This window comes from Acromyrmex echinatior, chromosome 10 (genome assembly GCF_024713525.1).
Source record: "Acromyrmex echinatior isolate Ae372 chromosome 10, ASM2471352v2, whole genome shotgun sequence".
Lineage (NCBI taxonomy): Eukaryota > Metazoa > Arthropoda > Insecta > Hymenoptera > Formicidae > Acromyrmex > Acromyrmex echinatior.
Genome location: NC_141861.1, coordinates 9,088,742 through 9,108,379, shown reverse-complemented (window position 1 = coordinate 9,108,379; position 19,638 = coordinate 9,088,742). Strand labels below are relative to the sequence as shown.

Here is a 19,638-nt window from a genome sequence, read left to right as displayed (position 1 = left end):
AATATATTATTTAAGTAGCTAGAGAAAAAGATTATTCAATTAGATAAATTTAATTAAAATGTCTAAGCAAGTCTTTTTTTGGTATTGATCGAACAAAAAAGTACCTACCTACTAATCAACGTGCTAATCACACTTCGGCCGATTGATGATAATCAATCAAGGAAAGCAATTACACTGTAATCACATACATTGAAATAAGTAGGCGAATTGGTAGGATGAGGTCATTTAGTGCGAACAGTTAGCGAGTGGATGGAGAAGAATCGTGAAACGAAATAGGGGCGCTAACATTCGGAGCTTAATCGAAAGAATAAGATATTGATACTATACGGATCGCTATCAAGGGATTTAAATCCCTTCGGAATTTTCTTACAAGTAAATTATTTATGTATCCGTTTAATTATAATCGATTCCTAAAATTAAACAAAAAAAAAATCTTTGCAATAAAAATACATGTAAATACATTGATCTTAAATTACTCAGGAATCAAGAAAAACGCACGAGTCGCCCTAAACTCTTCGATCAAAATCGAAAGCGCGTTAAGCGAAAAGACATCGGGTTTGATATTATATTAAAAGAGCCGAACAACTTTCATTCATAACTCCCGAGTCACCCCGTGAATGAAAGATTGATGTTTTCCCCTAACCGTCGTGACTCGACGACGAGAACCATTCACCCTTCTCGAAATATGTTTCGAATTCTTCGGAGTTTCCGGGAGAGAGAAAAGAACTTGTGTTCACCCCAGTAAGTAAATAATGACTTTGTGTTTTGTCAACTGTATTATTAAATTAATTGAATTCAGCAACAACTAACAGTAAAGCTGATGTGCTTAATATAATAATGCTAAAAAACCACAGTTATATAATTATACAGCATGCTATTAAGTATAATTAAACACAATACATCCGTTACACAAAAATGATAGGTAGAATGCAACTTCTGATCTTTAGCTGAGTGTTCTTAACTTTTTTAATCAATTCGCCCATTAGCGAGCGCCAGTAATTGGCAGCTAAAATCAACGAATCTCTCAAACGTAGCTCGATGCAGGCGTCTTCAATGCACAACATCGACTTTCGCGGTAGCGGAGGAAGATCGACGTGGTAATAATGATTTCGCTAACGAACGTCTTCGAGAGCCACAACAAAGTCGAGATCTAATCCTCTTACGGGATGACACCGAGCCGGCAGCAACGAGGGCACTCGACGGCATTACGCGCGTCTCTCTCGAAATCCGCAAAATGCGATTGTCACCCCGCGAAGCGGAGATCGAGAGAGACGTTTGCGAAATGTTCGCAAATGAAGTACCCCGCGATGATCAACGAATTTCGTTAATTAAACGCGAGATGTTCCGCCTTTACTTTGCAAATCGCTGGATTCGGAGCAACGAACACGCAATGAGGTGTGTCAACCGTAGCTAACGAGCTCCGGTTTTCCTTGGTGCGTGTGTTTAGAGCTCGTTTCTCAAATTACTCGCAAAAGAACGCGAAAGTAATAATTTTCAGCTGGAAAAATTGTCACGCAGCGATGATAAATTAACGATGATAAATAGGACAGTATTAATATTTCGCTGCACCAAGTCATTTCGTTTTATCTCTTTTACAATGAAATAAACAACGATTGGAATACACGGGAGAGAGAGAGAGAGAGTACACTTAAAAACTTTCTGCGACGCGAGGGGATAAACTTGGACGGCAGACAAACGCGGCGGTTTAAATCAAGCGATATAGACGATTAGACACCTCCAGATTATCGAGGGTCTCCTTGTGACGAGATCGGAAGATGCGTCCTACTGAAGTTGGAAGAGGGAAGCTCAGAGAGAGCCTTATCCTTGTTTTATCTTGTTTTCCACCCAACTCCCCCATCCCCGTTCTTCACCCTAGCATCGCGCTTCGCACACTCCACCGCTGCCGGAGGACGAGCATCGGTCATCTAGGCGCTCCATTTAATCCTGGAGGAAAAGGACCCCCCGTAGGTCCACCGACAAGTGGGGATCTCCTTCGGGATAACAGAAGCAGCGAGGGAGAGCGTTTCGAGAAACCTAGCAGTAGGATGCGCTAATTCGTCCCTGCGAAATTTGTCCTGCCCGACTTTACTCGTTTCCTGCGCGATTACGCGAAAACGCTGCTTTTTCCGTTTCCCGCACGCTAATGTTTTCGTTGAGCCTCCCTTTTCTTATCTACATTGGCTGTTATAAAAAAGAAAGTACGCAATCGTCGTGTTGACCAAAAATTAATTTTCGATCTCCGTCCAGAGTGAAATGAAATAAGTGGTACAAACGAAAAATTAATTTGGCTGATGCATTAATTAAAATAATTAAATTGTAACAGAGCGCTTGAAATTAAGTGTATAGAATTATTTATTTCTTTTGTAATATATCAGGGCTGTCACAAATTCTTAAAATTCCATAACTTTCCCCGACAAAATTTCATAATTTTCCCTAATACTTTTAATAATATTTTAAAATTTTTTATCTGTTCGTCCTAATTTGGAAATCGTCAAATATCTTGTTAAAGGAGAAATTTAACACACTTATGTAATTAATGTTAATGTTGCTGACATAGCTTGCATTTAATTTTTAAATCGATAGTATCAAATAGTATTGCATAGATGTAATATACGGATATTAAACTTCTTTAAAACCATTTTAATTTTCTAGAAAATTTTACAAAATTCTCTGATTTTTCCCCGATTTTTCTAACCGTTTTCAATTTCCCTAACATTTCTCTGATTTCCAATTTTATAACAATCATGTAGGATGGTTGAAAGGGTTACTTCATTTGATATATTGATATTAACACATCGTTGATCAGGATTACTTTCCCTGTTTCCGTTTAGTGAAAACGCGATCGGTGAGGGTGGTAGAAATAAATTCTTAAGCGAACGGCAATCCCTTGTCTCGGGACTGCAAGTTCTTGAGCGAAAAAGTTTCGGGTAGAAGTCAGTATCCATTATAGTGCAGCGATTTTGACCGCACGGCACCGTGGCTCATAAGGGCATGTTCATTGGTCAGCGGATGTATATATTAAGACGTGTCCGGCGCACTTGTCGCAGGGTGGGGACAGGGAGCTAACAAATGTCTCTCCTGAATCGTTTGACCCCTTGGTAAGTTCAACCCTCTCAGGAAACTAAATCTCGAATCCAGGTCCGTCCCAGTCCCCGCCACCCTAGCCGCACGTTATGGAAGGTCCGCTGCAACGTAGGCGACCGCATTTTCGGGGAGGGAACTAATCAGCAAATTCGTGTTCTAAATCTAAATCGCCGTCCGAATATTAATTCGAGGCCGGTCTCTCTTACCGCCACCACCGCCGCCGCCGCCGTGCCGGTTTCTGCCCCCGTCTGTCTGTCCCGCGTGCACGGTTTTCTTGGTCTCGCTCACTCGTTCGTCATTGGTTTTGCGATACAACCAGTGCCGTACCTACGACACGCCTGATTTGTGATACCGCCTGGCGCCTAAGCGATATTTACGAGCGACGTTTCGGAGAAACAGCGAGCAGCAACGCGCCGCTTACATTTCTAGAATCAACTTCATCTGGCGTGTAAAGCCGTTTCCCGGAAGATGTAATCGCACAAGACGCAATTTACATAATTGTTGGTGCACAATTCGAAAAGAAATCTCGTTCTTTAACTTGGATTTTCTGTAAATGTTGAGTATTTCTGTATTTCTATATGTAATAATTGTATTATATATATTACCGGAAAGTAAAAACAAAAATCTAATTTTACAGATTAAATTAGACAAAATAAGCGATATGAGTTTCCAATTAAAGTGTTCAAAACAATAATGAAGATCCATAATTCATAAGATTCACTTCCGCTTAAAGCGGACGAATCACAGAATGATTTCTATCATACATTAATTAATGCATCATTTAGCTTGTTAAAATATCTTACAGATCCGTTTTGATTAGATAAAGTTGTTGAGATCTAACTAATGAATAAGATGTCTCACATTAAGATCGATTCTTTGCCTTGCCGAGGCATTAACAAAGGGCAACGTTTCTTTCCCTCGTTTAGGTTTTCCAGCATCGCCATCGTCATCGAGCTGATCGAAGGAGCAACGAGGCACAGAGGGTGGTATTCAATCGCGTCACCTCCGGTTCTGTCAACTTGCAAGCGGACGGCCTGCGACGGGGGTGTCGGGGGTAGTCGGGTGATTGATACGAGGTTGGACGGTGCCTAATGTGCTTCCACGATCGAGGGAGACAGTGGACAGAAGGGGGAGAAAGAGAGCAGGAAAAGGGAATCCTTGGAGGCTTTAAGAGTAGCACGACCGGCTAGGACTCGTTAGTCAGGGCCGTATCAGTCACCAAAAGCAACCCCTCATTTTTTGCGCTTGGCAATCCGTCCCTCTCCCTTTCGCGATCACCCCGAGGCTCTTCCTGTCCGCAAAGCGCGTCCTCAAAATAAGCTGGGACGCCCGTTTTCGTACGTAATTCTTCCTCGCTTCGCGTTCTTGAAAATAGACATCGAAAAATGAAAATGATTAAAATGCTAGAAGTACGGTTATGAAATCGGAAATGTAACAAATATAACATAAAAGATATATTTCAAAATTTTTCATAAATTTTAATTTTTTCTCTTACAATGATCCTCAAAATACTACGTAATTAGATATTACATAGTACGATTAGTATGAAACATTCGACGAGAATATGTATCATTAGCTCGACATTTGCACATCCACAAAAATCATCGTTTAACTCTCGACATCTCCATTTAGACGGTGGGCTTGTCGGTATCCCAACCGTGATACCGGCCATTCGATTCGCCGTCAACGAGAGGTGAGGTCTTTGCAATTCAGATGTTGTCGTCGGCGGCAACTACGGCGGCGGCCGCGTAACTTGCCATCGTTCTAAAGGAACCGGAGGAGCGTCTTGACAAATGCCCCGGAAAAAAAGGTGGCGCACTCGCGACCGAAAGACGGACAAGACAATGGGATGTTTAGAGATCCTTCGCGCACACGATAAACGTCGCACGGCGGCCAGCACGAGGCAGGACGTGAACGTCGTACCCCTTCTCGCATCACCAGTCCCCCGAGTGTTACCGTCGGAACCCAATTTGCCTGCCAGACGGCCGACAAGGATCGCTCGTCTGAGGAAGCGACACGTGCCCGAAGAACTTGAATGAATCTTGATCGCTCCTCAAAGCGCACACTCCATTCTTGACGATACTAGGCGATACTAGTTATATAGTATTATAGAATTGAGATGAATTTAAATAACCAAAGCAAACAACTTGACTTAACTTTTTAATGCCATCTGTAATAAGATTTCGGCACTGAAGATGATTTCTTAAAAGATCGAAAATGTTTTGCGTGAAAAGTCAGGAGACACGGTAGTGTCTCGACGCTAAGACATTGCCGTGTTCCTTTACGCGATTTTAATTGTCAGACAGGATGTCCTAAATGTTGACAATATTGTTTTTAATAATAATTGTTGCGTTGTTACTATTTTACGATCACCGAGCTTGACTTTATTAACCCCTTTAATCATTGCGTTTTTTGTTTTATTATCGATTGAACCTTTCATTTGAATTTATTATAATTTCATTCTTCATCCCAATCACCCCAGCCTACGTTTATACGAGTAATTATATTTTCGATAGATTGGTAAGATTTTTAGAATCTATAAAATTCGCAAGATTTATTAAAATACAGAGTGTGATCGACGAAACAAAGACATCGAAGGAGTAAATACCCCGAGACCGACACATCGCGTGAAACGGGGGGCGAGAAACTTTTGAGAGGGCCATTTACGGCCGTCTCACCCGCCGTATCCCCGGCGTGGCGTTGCTTTTTCTGCCAGTTAATTTTCAGGATACTTCTTAATTATAATGAGACACTTTGGGGCCTGGAGGAGAAGCCAACTGAGAAGATGGGCAGGACGGAAGGGGGTTTTATGTAAATCGGTGGCTAATGTCTTCTGGCATTATTCCTTGGGTTAGGTTGGGAAAGAGGCGGAGTAGGAAGCTTATGGTAGCGACACACACGTACGTTCTCCGTCTATCTGTACAAGATATATCGCTAAATGCGATCTAGCGCAACTTTTATATCACGGTTATTATCAGCGAATATTTCACGCACACGCGGGGAAGTCGTTCAACAATAAAATATCGCGAAACGAAAAAAAGTACATCTATTATATATAGCGGCACGTCGTGATATTTAAAACTGTCAGCTGAAACCATCACTTGCAGACTATATCAAAAATAATACAATGTACAATCCATCGCAATCCTTCATTGCTTGTATCATAAAAAGATTTGCACTCACCAGGATTCGTGGAATAGTCATCGCCAGTCTTCTTTATGACAATAGGATAGTCAACATCGTAGAATTGCATGAGCTTCAACCATTCCTCCTCAGTTACTATAGTGTATCTGTAACAATTAAATAATATTCCGCTATAATTCTGACCATGAAGTAAACTAGCACAACAAAATTTGTGATATTTATAATAAAGTAACTGTAGAAACATGCAAAGAGAGAGAAAGAGAGAAAACACGATTGGACGAGAGCCGTATTTGCAAGATGGAATTTGCGATTTTCCGACAACGCCGTAGAATCCGTAATGCTTTTTGCATCGCCTCCCTTAATTATACCGCAAATTAGAAATTTCTTGCTGTGCCACGGCTCCAGCTTTTTGCCCTTGCAATTGTTCGCTCGATCCTGGCATGGTTCCTGAACCTCGTATCGCGAGAGAATCTCGCGTTAGTACGCAATCAATAATATTTCGCGAACTGCTGCGCTATTAATATCCATAATTTCGAAACTGTCTATTTTCGGAGTAGGACCGAGATTAGGTCGAGATACAATCACAATTTATTATTAAATAATCGGATAAAATTTGTATAAGCGTAAACATTCATTAAAAAATAAATTGCAACGTGTGTAAACAAGCATTTCAGCAGTCTAAGCTTATTCGCTCTTCGCAATTTACATCTCGCAATGATTATAAAAATATTCGATAAAAAATATACAGTGCAAGACGTATCTATATGAATGATCGATCAATCAAACGTGATTAAGACGGCCGCATGATATAAACGGTAATTGGCGCGATCGTTTGTCCCTCGGTAGAACGATGGACGATTATACAGCAACGAGACTCACAATACGAAAGCGAAAGAGAAGCCCGAACAGTACGAAACGATGATGACTCGACCGATAATTAGTTGCGCGACATTAATTTCGATTCAGCGCAATATGCCGCGCGGTCTCATTTGAATTTTCACGGAGGCAAAAACGCGCGGACGAGCTTGTCGTCTCTCCTGTGTATTTGCCTAACGCCCGAATAATGGTAGATCCATCGAGGAGAGACGATGAAAGGAGAAGAGGGGAGAAATCGAAGTAGAAAAAATATATACTAGCCAGACTACGCAGCGTTTCATGAATTTCCCTTCCTCCCTCTCCCTCTCTCTCTCTCTCTCTCTCTCTCTCTCTCTCTCTCCTCCCCTCCTCCCCCCTCTCTCTTTCACACGCGTTTTTACAACATCATCTTCAACCTGAATAATCACGACGTGATCTTATATTTTTGAAACATAAAAAGGAAACGTTTCCAAGTGTAAATCTCATAACAATGCCAAATTTTGTAGATTTATTACTTGAGCAACCAGTGAATTTTTCTAATCATCCAAGTAACAGTCCATAAAATTTAGCACTGTTATGAGATTTACACTTGAGAACGTTCCTTTGTAAGTGTTATAAGAAATACTAAATACATAATAAAAGAGATTAAAATAATAATCAAAATATTATATTTACTTATTTACCAAAAATCAGAAGATACACTAGGAAAAATTTTAAGCAATCCACTTTGTGTCCACTTCAACAGATTTTTATAACACATCATTGCATCATGTATGTAAATCAATCGCTCTTTCAAATATACGTAAATATAACGATATGATAAGTCACGGAAGAAAACAGCAAATATCCGTGATATTCCCAGACAGATACAAGAATCGCCCTCGCGAGAGGAAAGAGGAGAGGGGACAAGGTGGTAAAAATGATTTTTTAACGGTCTCACCGAGACGGTGGAAAAGCGGACGACTTAAGCCGCCGGCTATCTTAGGCAGATAGTGGACAATGGTTTAGCATAATGGTCGGGGGATGTTGGATGGCGCGTTGGCCCCGGGGGCGTGCGAGTGACATTTTCGCGTATCCATCACGTCACGGGGGCCGAGGAACGAGAGTGGAGACATAGAGAAGGAGAGAAAGGCGTGCCAGGAGGTCACGCACTTTCGCTTTATAATATAGTGTCCTTCGAGAAATTCCCGCCAAGGAAAAATACCCGAAACCTCGGAGAGCCACTTTCCGTGTCCCTCAAGCGATTGACTTTATTTCTCTCCCTCCCGAAATACGATTCTCCTCCGCAGGCATCGCACGTGAGTGTAACGAGGCGTGCAACATGTATTTCGAACAAGTATATTTTCTGGGAAATACACAGCGGCTTATACTTACAGTTCGTTAGTAATTCTGGGCACGTGCAGTAATCCTTTATGCTCCTCGCAAAGGAGCGACGCGTTCTGGATACCTGTCGGTGGTGTTCTCGAGTAAACCTCTGCGTATCTGAAATCAAGAAATATACACGAGAATATTAAATAACTATTAAACTAGAAATAATATCGTGAACATCGCGATAAATAATTCAAGTGCGCCTCGTGAATGAAATAATACATAAAACTTTGAGAATTATCTTACAAATCTGTAACTATTTTTCAATAAATATTCTACTTTTCTAATTATTAAATGTTCTCTTATTCGCACAGGTATAACTCGTTGTTAATCTTATTAAACTAATATCGATTACAATTTCTTTATCTTTTGGCATAACGCAATTATTAATAAAAACAAATGTTCATGAAATGTATTCTGGATTCTGTCATTCACGTGGACGAGGTCCACTGGAAAAATTCGAAATAGTCTCAGTAGCTACGTAGCTGCGAGTGAGTTAAATGTTCTCGATAATGCGAACCCGTCTGTGACACGATCTCACGGATTACGAACCAGAAAGACGACAACGAGAACGACGACGACGGCGAACGTTTCCTTCGGGACTTTCCGGAGGTGATGTTTAGGGGACGGGGTTGTGCATCATTTTTCACATACCACAAGGGGGCGGATGGTTTTTGCCATCCCCATAGCCGACGACGACCATCCAGATAATGCTCTTAAAGACGGATATCTCTCGCGAAGCGAGCCAGGTACGCTATCATGTGATTCTACCACGGGAATAGACGGAAATCTTTTTGAATTTACATGCTATATGATACGTGATGCGAAAGAAAAAAATCTGAGGATATTTAAAATGAATACAATTCAATTAAAAAATTATAAGCTATAATTTTATAGGATTTGTGGATGCAATCTTGAAGATCAAATAGATTAAAAAATAATTTCAAAACAAACACTGCAAATAATTTAATCTAAAGAAAAAGAAAGTATACACTTAGGATTAAAACTACACATTAAAAATATTAATAACTATAAAATATCACATAATAATTCGTTGTTTCCGTATTTCAGGGTTAAATTTAAATTCACGGCAACGAATTTGTCATTAAAAGAGTACAGAGGACAATATTCTGAATTTGCTTCGCAAAAGGACACCTTAAAACGAGATAAAAAATATGAGATACATCGGAGCAGCCCTCGGAGAACTCACGAGGTATCGACGCGCTTTGCGGCAAGGCGACTATCCGAAGCCGTAGTTTAAAAATGTCCCTTTCCCCGAGCACCCCGGGCGCGCGTTTTCCAGAAGCGAATGCGCGTATTAATTATGAGCCTTGTTCAAACAGTAGAACAGAGGAACGCCGCGCGGCAGGAACGAACGGAGTCGCGGAGGGAGGTGGTCACCCTTATTACGGTCGAAGCTGGGAAACCCCCCCGGTTTCTATGTCCCTACGTTTCTCTGTCTCTCTCTTTTCGTTCTCTCTCGTCCACGTCCCCGCTTTTTTATTTCTGCTTCGAGGCTTTGTTTAACTTCTGTCGCGAAATTTTTCCGCCCCGCAACGATTATTGCTCCCCGGAGATCGCGGAGAGATGGAGGAGGAAAACAGGATTCGGTTGCGGACTTTCCTGCCTTCGGACGACGTGTAGGGCAACACACCGGACACGTCTCCCGTCACAACTGTGTACACGAAAATGTTAGGAAAAATCACACCTTCGATATAAGATTGGATATGGTTGACGTATTTCCAGAAGTTTGAATCATACATCTTTATTTATGTGCAAAAATGAAAAAAACCAAGAACGGAGAACTAGGAACAAAAACGTGCGAGTTTGGTGAGCTCAGGAATGTCAGTTGTACTTGAGCAATTATAGCTGCTGACATACAGAGAACAGTCACGGTGAATTGTTGTCGACTTCAGTAACGAAAGAATTAACGAAGGCGTTGGTACAGCAGCGACGAGGTCCGAACGAACGAGTTACAGATCGTTCGACGGAGGAAAAACGGTCGAGCCAAGTCATTGTGGTCGACAACTTATTGTCCGATACCGGTGCATAATATCCTGTTCTATGCACGAACGAACCTAGTGACAGCATCATTGTGGATGGCCTTAATCAACCGAGACGACCGAATCTCGCGCGATAGTGGGCCAGTCCTTACAAAAGAAAATGAATCATTACATGGACACAATCCGCGAACTAAATTATAATAGTGCAAGAAGAAAATATGAAATGTAAATAAAACTAAAAAATTTCGATATAATTCATTAATACAATTCATTAAATATCGAGCGATTCTTTTCTTATTTTAAGATTGTATTATAATTCCATTCAAAAAATAATGCAAAAGATATAGATTTTACAATGCACATGACAACAACAATTAAATTACGTAATCTGTTCAAACCAAGAAAAAAGTATTCAAAGAAATCATCAGTTACATACATTAAAAAAAATTTACTAAATACATATTTCTTTGAATAGTTAATAACAATTTATTAAGTAAACATTTACTTACAGTACTTAACTAAATATTCACTCTATAAAAAAAATTATAATTAAATGAAATTAATGATTTTTTTGTATGAAATAAATATATATTTAGTAAAATATTTAATTTAAAACTATTCAAACAAATATTTGTTAAAATTTATTATAGTATTTTTTCAATGTATAAATCATACATTTTTTTGTACTGAATACAATTTATATTTACTCTTATATCGTACATGCGATTTATATTTTATACATTCCGTCCATTCTGTTCTGCTTCACTTTTCGTATTGCAATATTGGTCCGAACCATTCAGTGACAGACGTTGTCATTCGTTCATGGATGCGTATGCAGCTTTATCTTGCCTGAATTCTACTCTCGTCTTTCTATTCGCGCACGTACGAGTCAGGAAAAATTCGTTCCGTATATAATCCGTCTTTCTCTCATCTGGCCTTCCTTTCGCTCCTCGCGCATTCACTCGTTCGACGAAACGAACCGCCTTTATCCCGCTCCTTCTCGCGCGCGCATTCCACTCGAACAGAAATAAATCTTATGTTTTCGCGTATAAGCGGCCTTTTAATATCACCACCCTTGATTTACCGCCGCAGACCGTGCATCTCCACGCATAAGAGAGGCCGAGAGCCAAGCTCCCCGCATGTTCCGCTGACATTTGTCTTCCAGGCAACCCCCGAGACCCAAAACGAGTGTCCCTAGGTTTTCCCTGATTTAGCGCTCCTCCCGTCAGTATTTGACTAGATGATTCTCGATCTCTCCGAAGAGATTACCGTTCTTGTCAACGAATTATTGGCCATGTCTCCGGGAGAATTAATGTATCGAGACAAACGTTTACGAATTTTCACTTATATCAACTGAAGAAAAGATCAGCAATTACAAGCTATTATTACCAAATATCAATTGTCAGATCTCGTACAGGCAAATACATTGCAATAGATAAAATTATAACTTAATAAAAAATTATAATACGTAAACAAATAATCAAAAACAGTAAAATTTAAATTATCGTACTATTTACATTTCGATGTGATCATTATATCCTAGTCATTTTACGCATAGCTTTATATTTATTTGTTATTTATTATTTTCAACAAAAACACGACAAATGTATTTCAACATCACAGTCTTGCAACATCGAAAATGAAATGTCAACGAGATTCAGCAAACGATAGATGGATGCGCTGCAAGATGCATCCTATGCGTCCGCTGCAGCATCCGGTTATGCAGCTCCGGACGCCGAGTGCATTGGAGCGTTGCGGTCATTACAAGAGGGCCCCTACGTGTCCGTGGTAAAAGGTCCTCGGTGTGTCCGAGTATTAAAAAAGGAATCCCAAAAGCCAGTCGTCAGATAGATGGCGAAAGAGCGAGGGAAGCGGAGTGCGGGAGGGGAAGAGCAGAGCAAGAGAAAAACAATGTTGCTGCCGGTTACCGCGGGACACTCGGGGAAAATAAGAGAACAACGTTGCGAGCCCGCGTATGTCCGCGCTGATCATGAGAAACGAACCGACGCGACGAGACAAACCGTTGATGTACATCAACGGACTTTCCCGTCGCCAAATATCCTCCGTCAGATCCGGCAGACTTAAATTTCCGGCGGTCGCACACGTAAATGTCGATTTCAAGGAAAATGATAATTCTAATAAAAACGAAAGGAAATGCATTTAACGAGCAAGCTATAGAAGCAGAAATATTTTTTAAATAAAAGCACGAGGAAAAAAAAACTTATATCTTGTATATTCTGTGTAAATATAATTTTCTGTAAAAATAATTACATGAATCATTTTCGAGTTTTTCATGGTAGTTCCTAAATAGGCTAGACTGTTATTCAGCCTCCTTTTCAACGTCAATTTATGATCGAAGATCTGAAACGACATTTAATATATAAAAAAAAAACGAAAGTATCACAGACGTTCGTATTTCGTTCGCGATTGATCGACGATAACGCGTAACTGTACGACTTATGCCCATTTCTACCAATGTAAATTAACTTTAATCTCGATTCAACTAATTCTAAAGATTAGAAAAAGACAAAGAGTAAGTTGAACCGAGATTAAAGTTAATCTATGTTGGTGGAAATGGGCATTAGTTTCTAAAACATAAACATACAAAAAAAACAGTGGGTTATTGCAAAAGCTAGCATAACTTCGACGTATGTCTAGGAGATCATAGTGATCATAGTGTTTTAATACAAGACAAATATTCCGACCAAGTTTGTGATGCCCCCGCGATATGAAGAACCGATCTTCGCTTCTCCTTCATCGCTAAGGTATTTACAAATTTCGCTTGTAACGAGGCTTCCTTAACGGTACGGAAAGCAATAATCACACGAATTGTAATACAGTCAATTTACAGTCCATGGACTGTTGGAAGATAGAAAGAAAAAGCATTTTTGAAAGTCATAGTTTAAAAGTCGAAATTAATGATGATATTTCTATGAAAGTCTAATAGGAGAGAATTATCATTTCAATTATTTAAAAAATAGTAGATTTAAATAAGATAGCAGTTTTTCAACGAGGAAATATCAGAATCGAAGTAAAATCATTTAAAGACAAAAAAAAAGGAATGATCTAAATCCTGCCATCTTACATATCTTCTTCCTCTCTCGCAATTCCCGGAAAGAGGAAAGCGCATCATCATCATCATGACTCCGAGCTATCCGATCACCGGAGGAAATGCTCGAACCTTCGTTAAGTGATCCGGAGTCAGTGCCGCGCGACCGCTGAAATCGCCCGAGACCGAAAGAGGCGAGCAGAGTGCAGAGGCATAATACCGCGAAGAGCAAGAATGCGAAAGGTGCGAGAGAAAGAGAGAGAGAGAGAGAGAGAGAGAGAGAGAGAGAGAGAGAGAGAGAGAGAGAGACACTAGCCGGGCAAAGGAGGAAGATCACGGCGAGTATAATGCGAGCAAGGAGTCTTCGATGGTTGTCAGCGGGCGGAAGCAGGCCGGCCGGCCGCGCGCGGCTCGGCTCGGCTCAGCTCAGCTCAGCTCAGCTCAGCTCGGCACGGCACGGCACGGCACAGCACAGCACGGCACGACGGTGCGCGCTAGAATAACGAAAGCTAATTATGCGCTCGGCTCGAAAAAGGGGAATCACGGCAAAAACCGTCGATAATCGACATCCTGCCGCAGTCCGTCGGTCAACAGGACTACCGCCGGTGTAACTTCAGACCGTCGTCCTCCTCCTCTTCCTCCTCCTTCTTCTTCTCCACGTTGTTTCCCTTCTCTCCCGTACCCCTCGTGAGGACTATCCCGCGCGACCGAAGATCCTCTCCCCCTTTGAGCAAACAAGAAGACCGACCGGAGGCTTTCGCCGATGTAATAAAAAGGGGGTCCGTGGAGGATGCTCCGCTTCTGGTTGTCCGCAGTCAGCTTCACTATGCAAGGTACATTATTATCGAAAGGCGCAAAGATATGCTGTGTTTAATTCGTGAAAAGTAAAGAGCAAATGAGAAAACAGCGCGCAACAATCGATTGTCGGAAACTAAAATCGACACATACATCGTTAAAGTATTATTAAAGTAGTGTAAATAATAACTGTAAATAATAATTCATTGACTGACCGATTGAAAGATGGAAATTGGAAGATTTTAAGGACTGTAGAATGTTAGAACAAAAAGTAATCAAAAGTTAAAGAAAGACTCGAGCGAATTCGCAGTGATCAGAAGTAGGAATTTATCGATTATACAATGCTTAACTTGTTTCACGAAGATAAGTAGATGAATTAATAAATAGAATATGAAAGAAATTTTTATAATTCAATTCCTATGACACCGTGAATTTTCTCTAACAAAGTTCAACCATTTAAGTAAAATCAACAACGGAGAAAAAACTCGTCGTTGATGACTCCAAGTCAGTTATAATGTAATGCGACTACCTTACGAGTTATAACTCTGATAGAAATATATGCGGTTTTCCAATACATCCATCCAGTATATCATCTAATATTATTATGTTGGATTATTATGGATTCAGATTTTGCGCAACTTTTGTCCAATAACTACGGGCAAAGCGTTATATCTTGATTGTGATCCTAAGTGGTTTTACTTCTCAGTGATTAGATAGAGTTAATATAACTATCCAGTAAACTGCTAAAAAAATACATAAAGTTTCTAGGAATTTCAAGGGAACACACTATAATATAACGCGCATCCATTGGTCGTTTTGTGAATGTGTTGCACTTGCAGGGCACTGCTGGTTGCAAGGCGGATCGTTGCACCGGCTAAGTTGGTTTTTTTGCCGGACCTCTCAATACTGATCAAGCGTTCCCGATCAGAGAACAACACGCGTAGGTTGCTAGCCAGGCGTGACCACTGGGCTACCGCGATACACCACGAAAAACGTAGCCACCCGCCATGCTTGGTCGCTCCCGTCTATTTACATTGGCACCGTTGCGGAGAGAGTACAGTCGGCAATATGAACGTGCTCCCCGATATTCGCCAATTCCCCACACTCCCCGGAATGAAATCACGATCGTTCTAAAAGTTGATGATTCAGAATGTAACAATGTGATTCGAATCAATGTAGCAAATAGACAGTCAATAATCAAAACTATATACTATAAATAAAGCACTGTGCAAAAGTTTTGATGGGACCGTTAAAATGTATGATAATGAAGAAAAAGATAATCAATGAAGTTAGTTTTTAGAAACGTCGCGACTGGAACTATAATTATTTCTTTCATCACTCAAAAATAGGATCTGTAAAGTTAGCACGACATTCTAGTAACATAAAAAAATAATGGCAGTTTTTATAGCAGCACTTTTTATAGTTTTATAGTTTCCTTGTAAAAGTAAAAAGAGTTCCGCATTTTTTTATACTAAAAAAACCAAAATTAAAAATATAATGTTAACGTGAATCTAGCATGATACTCCTCCTTTAAAGTATAAGAAAAAGATAAATATTTCCACTTCTAGCTACAAATCCCGTTAGTACTATTCGGGTTCTATCAATACATATGTAATTTGAAAACAAAATTCCAACAATTATCAATTTTAATAAACTTTAAATATATATATTACGCAACAATGGAAGTAGATTAGGCACTTAGAAATACGAAAGCGTATCAAGTCGATGAAATTTCTACATAAACCCATTGTTAATCATATTTGTAGAAAATTATGAGGAAATGTACGTAGAATAGCAGATACGCAGAGACCTTAGATGAAGAGAATATGACGAGAAAAGAAGAAGGAAGAGAAAGGGAAAAGGAAAGAGAGAGGCGGGCGAAACGTTCAGCTCGCTTTACCGAGCACTGATGATAGTTTTTGCTCGGTAAGATTTTTTGCTTCTACCCCCGCGGCCACCCCCAAGGGTGGATGATATATGACCGCCCCCGAGACACTGGCCACCCCCGGGAGAATGAGGAATAGAGGTGGAGAAAGAGAAAGAGAGAGGGAGGACACATCCTGATTCCGAAAGAATTCCTTCCACGCGTCGAGTGTACGTTTGCGAATGTACGAATCCAATTATCGATGAAAATAATACAGATCAATTAAAAGATCATTCACCGTGTCGTTCGTTATGAAAAGATTTGCCGAGAATATTTGCGAGATTCCATCAAGGTTGTCACAAATTCCTTATCCAAAAATCCCACAACTTTTCCATGATTTTCAATGATATTTTAAAATTTGTTGTATTTTTGTCTTAATTTGAAAATCGTTAAATATTTTCTTAAAAGATCAATTTAATATAATGTAAATTACTATTAATATTATTGACACTATGCTTGCAATTTTAATTGTTAATAGTATTCCAAATCTACGTACGTGTGATGTACATATAATATTAAACTTTTTTAAAGCCAAGAATTTTAATTTTCCAGAAAATTTGCAAAATTTCCTGACTTTTCTCTGATTCCCGATTTTGTGGCAACTCTAGCTGAACATACATTGTAAGGCTCATCGAATCGAAGAAACCAGACGTGGATAATCTACTGATCGATCCATTTCCCAATAGGAACAATTTCCAAGGATCCTGCTGCTATGATGATGGACTTCATCTCTCGAAAATTAGCAAAATATCATCGGACGAGGGAGAGAAGAAAGAGCTTAGGACGGTTCAAGTTTATAGTGGTAACGCGCGCGCGGAGGTCTCTCGCAATGAATCAATTTATTTAAGGGTAGTTGGATTTCGCGAGTCGATGCACGACGACTACGAGCCACCCTCCTCCAATACCAAGACTCACCCCTCTTTTTCTAGGTGGCTCGTTTCGTCGAATGATTTATAGTTTTCCTTCCGCGAGCACCCGTCCACCCCGCTCGTCGTGCTGCGTTCTCTCTTTCCGCTGCGTTCGCCTCGAAGCAACGGCACCCTCCTGCCAAATGTACGCAAAATAGTCGGAATTTCTTCGGTGTTTCACCCCTCGCTGAAGAGGAAAGGGAAACCTACGTCAGGCCGCATCGAGTTATCGAAACAGCGGCAGACGCTTTTCCGTAAGAGCGAATCGAGCCGATCGTCGTCAACCGACGAAGGAGAGCATGAAGCAAAAACTTTGCGTACTCTCCTCAGGAGAAAATTGACTCTTCGAACGGATTTGTGCGCGAGGGAGATTTGCGTTTGGAGCGCCGGACAGTCAGCGTAAATGGCCACCGGGCGAGCTGAACGAAGGACGGTGAGAATAATTAGTCATTTATGAGACCGTAAGTGGGGCCGCAAATCGGTCCTTCGCGAAGGGACGCCTACGATGTTAGGGACTCTGCGGGGACGACGGTGTTATCTTGAAATTATTAATCATATTGTAACGCGCGTCGCGCTAGAGACAACCAAAGGGAGCGCGAGAAGGATGAGGAGAGACGAGAGACACAAGCTACCGGCTCCATGGACTTATCTGGCACCTTAATCAATTCCCAGTTATTAATTATGGCCTCTGCCCTTCTCCGACCATCACATTCACCTTCTCCGTTCTACGCCAGTCTCGCGGCGCGCGCTTCCGAGACCCACGACGACGACGGCACCATTGTCCGCGGTGTTACAATGCGGTGTCAACAAGATCGCGGTCACATTTTCCCCAAGCATGATCATTAATAATTATTTACCGAAGTGCGAAAGTCAAGCCGGGAGCGCGTGCGTCCAATAGGCGCCGACATTGCGACGAAGCTTGCACCCAGGTAATAAACGTCGTATAATACTTACTTGTTTGTCAAAAGAATGAAAAATAAATTAATCTTTCACGAGTAAAATTATTATACATTATGTGTATAAAGTAACTTATCATTAACCTTTAGAGGATCCATTTTTTAAATCTTACAACTTTTCCTTGAGTAACATTTGTTATAATTTATTATTCATTGTATTTCTTGCGCCAAAATATAACACTATAGTGGCTTTCATGTCCTGTAAAGGTTAATTTGATATATATAAATTGAAGAATGATTTTAATATTCGTAATTTAAATTTAAAATATTGTATCATAACAAAATGCATTTTCAATAACAGACAATAATAATCAACAGTTTCTATAAAGTTAATTATAGTCAACAGTTCCTATATCATTACGAGGTGTAGGTTTTTAAATCACCAATGTCAGGGAATCCACGCACCAAAAGAAAGGATGAGTGGCGTCAAGTGGAAGTTGAATGATCGTTTATGCAAATCCTAATCCTTTCGAAGATCCATCTGAGCGACGTTGACGGATTGGCGGGGGACTTTGTTTGAAGCAGTTAAACGGATTGCAATTCTCGCCACCATTTGTTCTCCTAAAGGCGCGAGAGCTTCCAAAGTGACCGATTAGCGAGTCTTAGCTAATTATCGATAAAAGGAGCAATAGAGGAAGCAAACGATTGCTTATCAAGAGATAAAATAGAAGATTACTTTTCTATACTTACTGAAAAAAATAAGAAGAAATTAAAAGTATAAAACACTCGATTTATATATCATGCATAGTTTAACTCGAGTAGTCATTCAAAATAAAATTATATATTAAATTTAATGGCTAGTAATATTATTTTTTATGTTTTTAAAAGATCATTTATCGAAAAATTGCTTCTTTATGCTTTTAAACAAATAAAATAATCATATAAAATTACTCTAAACTGATAATGCGGAAAAAATAAAAACGTTCATGTGCTTGTTATAGAATAGTGTAAATATAGAAAATTTAATATAAAATATATATGTATGATATATAGAGAGTAATTTTATATCCCAAAAAGTATTGCAAAAAATTTACTATACACGTACTATATAATATAACTATGTGTAATGGAAGCAACGAACTATGGAGTTTTGTTCGAAAAATACAAAGAACGATTATACTGGCAGTGGTGACGCAAAAAAGGGGCGGCATGCCCGACCTGCTGAAAAATTAATCACCGACGTCACAAAGGAGTCGGTCGAAGACAATACCAGCGGTCCGGAAAAATATTTTTCACATTTTCCCTCCCTCGGTTAATAGCAAATTCTCGATAATAGATCGTGGACACTCGCAACCTCAAGAAATGGGGTCGAAATAGGGAATTATCGTTCTTTTACATGTCTCTCCAATTAAATTGCGGTAGAAAGAAATTTTTTTATAAACACCAGATTATTTTCAAAAATACTGTTAAAAATTTAATACGTAGAAATGTAATAATGTATATTCATCTACATCATATTATGTGACGAGAAGAACATTACAATATATGCTCCTTCTTACGCGTGTATCTGCTTGTTTAATACGGGAACCTGACCACTTATTTCGTGGTTTTC

General features: G+C 40.0%; 1 protein-coding gene across 6 annotated transcripts in view; it reads right to left on the bottom strand.

Annotated features, from left to right (window-relative positions):
• The window catches only part of LOC105150313 (ubiquitin carboxyl-terminal hydrolase 48), a 60,739-nt gene that overhangs the window by 30,262 nt on the left and 10,839 nt on the right, over positions 1–19,638 (bottom strand). For 5 of the 6 annotated variants that reach the window (XM_011063318.2, XM_011063317.2, XM_011063315.2 and 2 more), the window contains exons 12-13: positions 8,458–8,565; positions 6,268–6,374 (exon numbers count right to left, since the gene is read on the bottom strand). In XM_011063318.2, the coding sequence (XP_011061620.1) occupies positions 6,268–6,374; positions 8,458–8,565 (215 nt within the window). Of the gene's footprint in view, positions 1–6,267; positions 6,375–8,457; positions 8,566–13,105; positions 15,429–19,638 lie in introns of those variants that run through there. The other variant, XM_087410564.1, reaches the window with a different exon arrangement.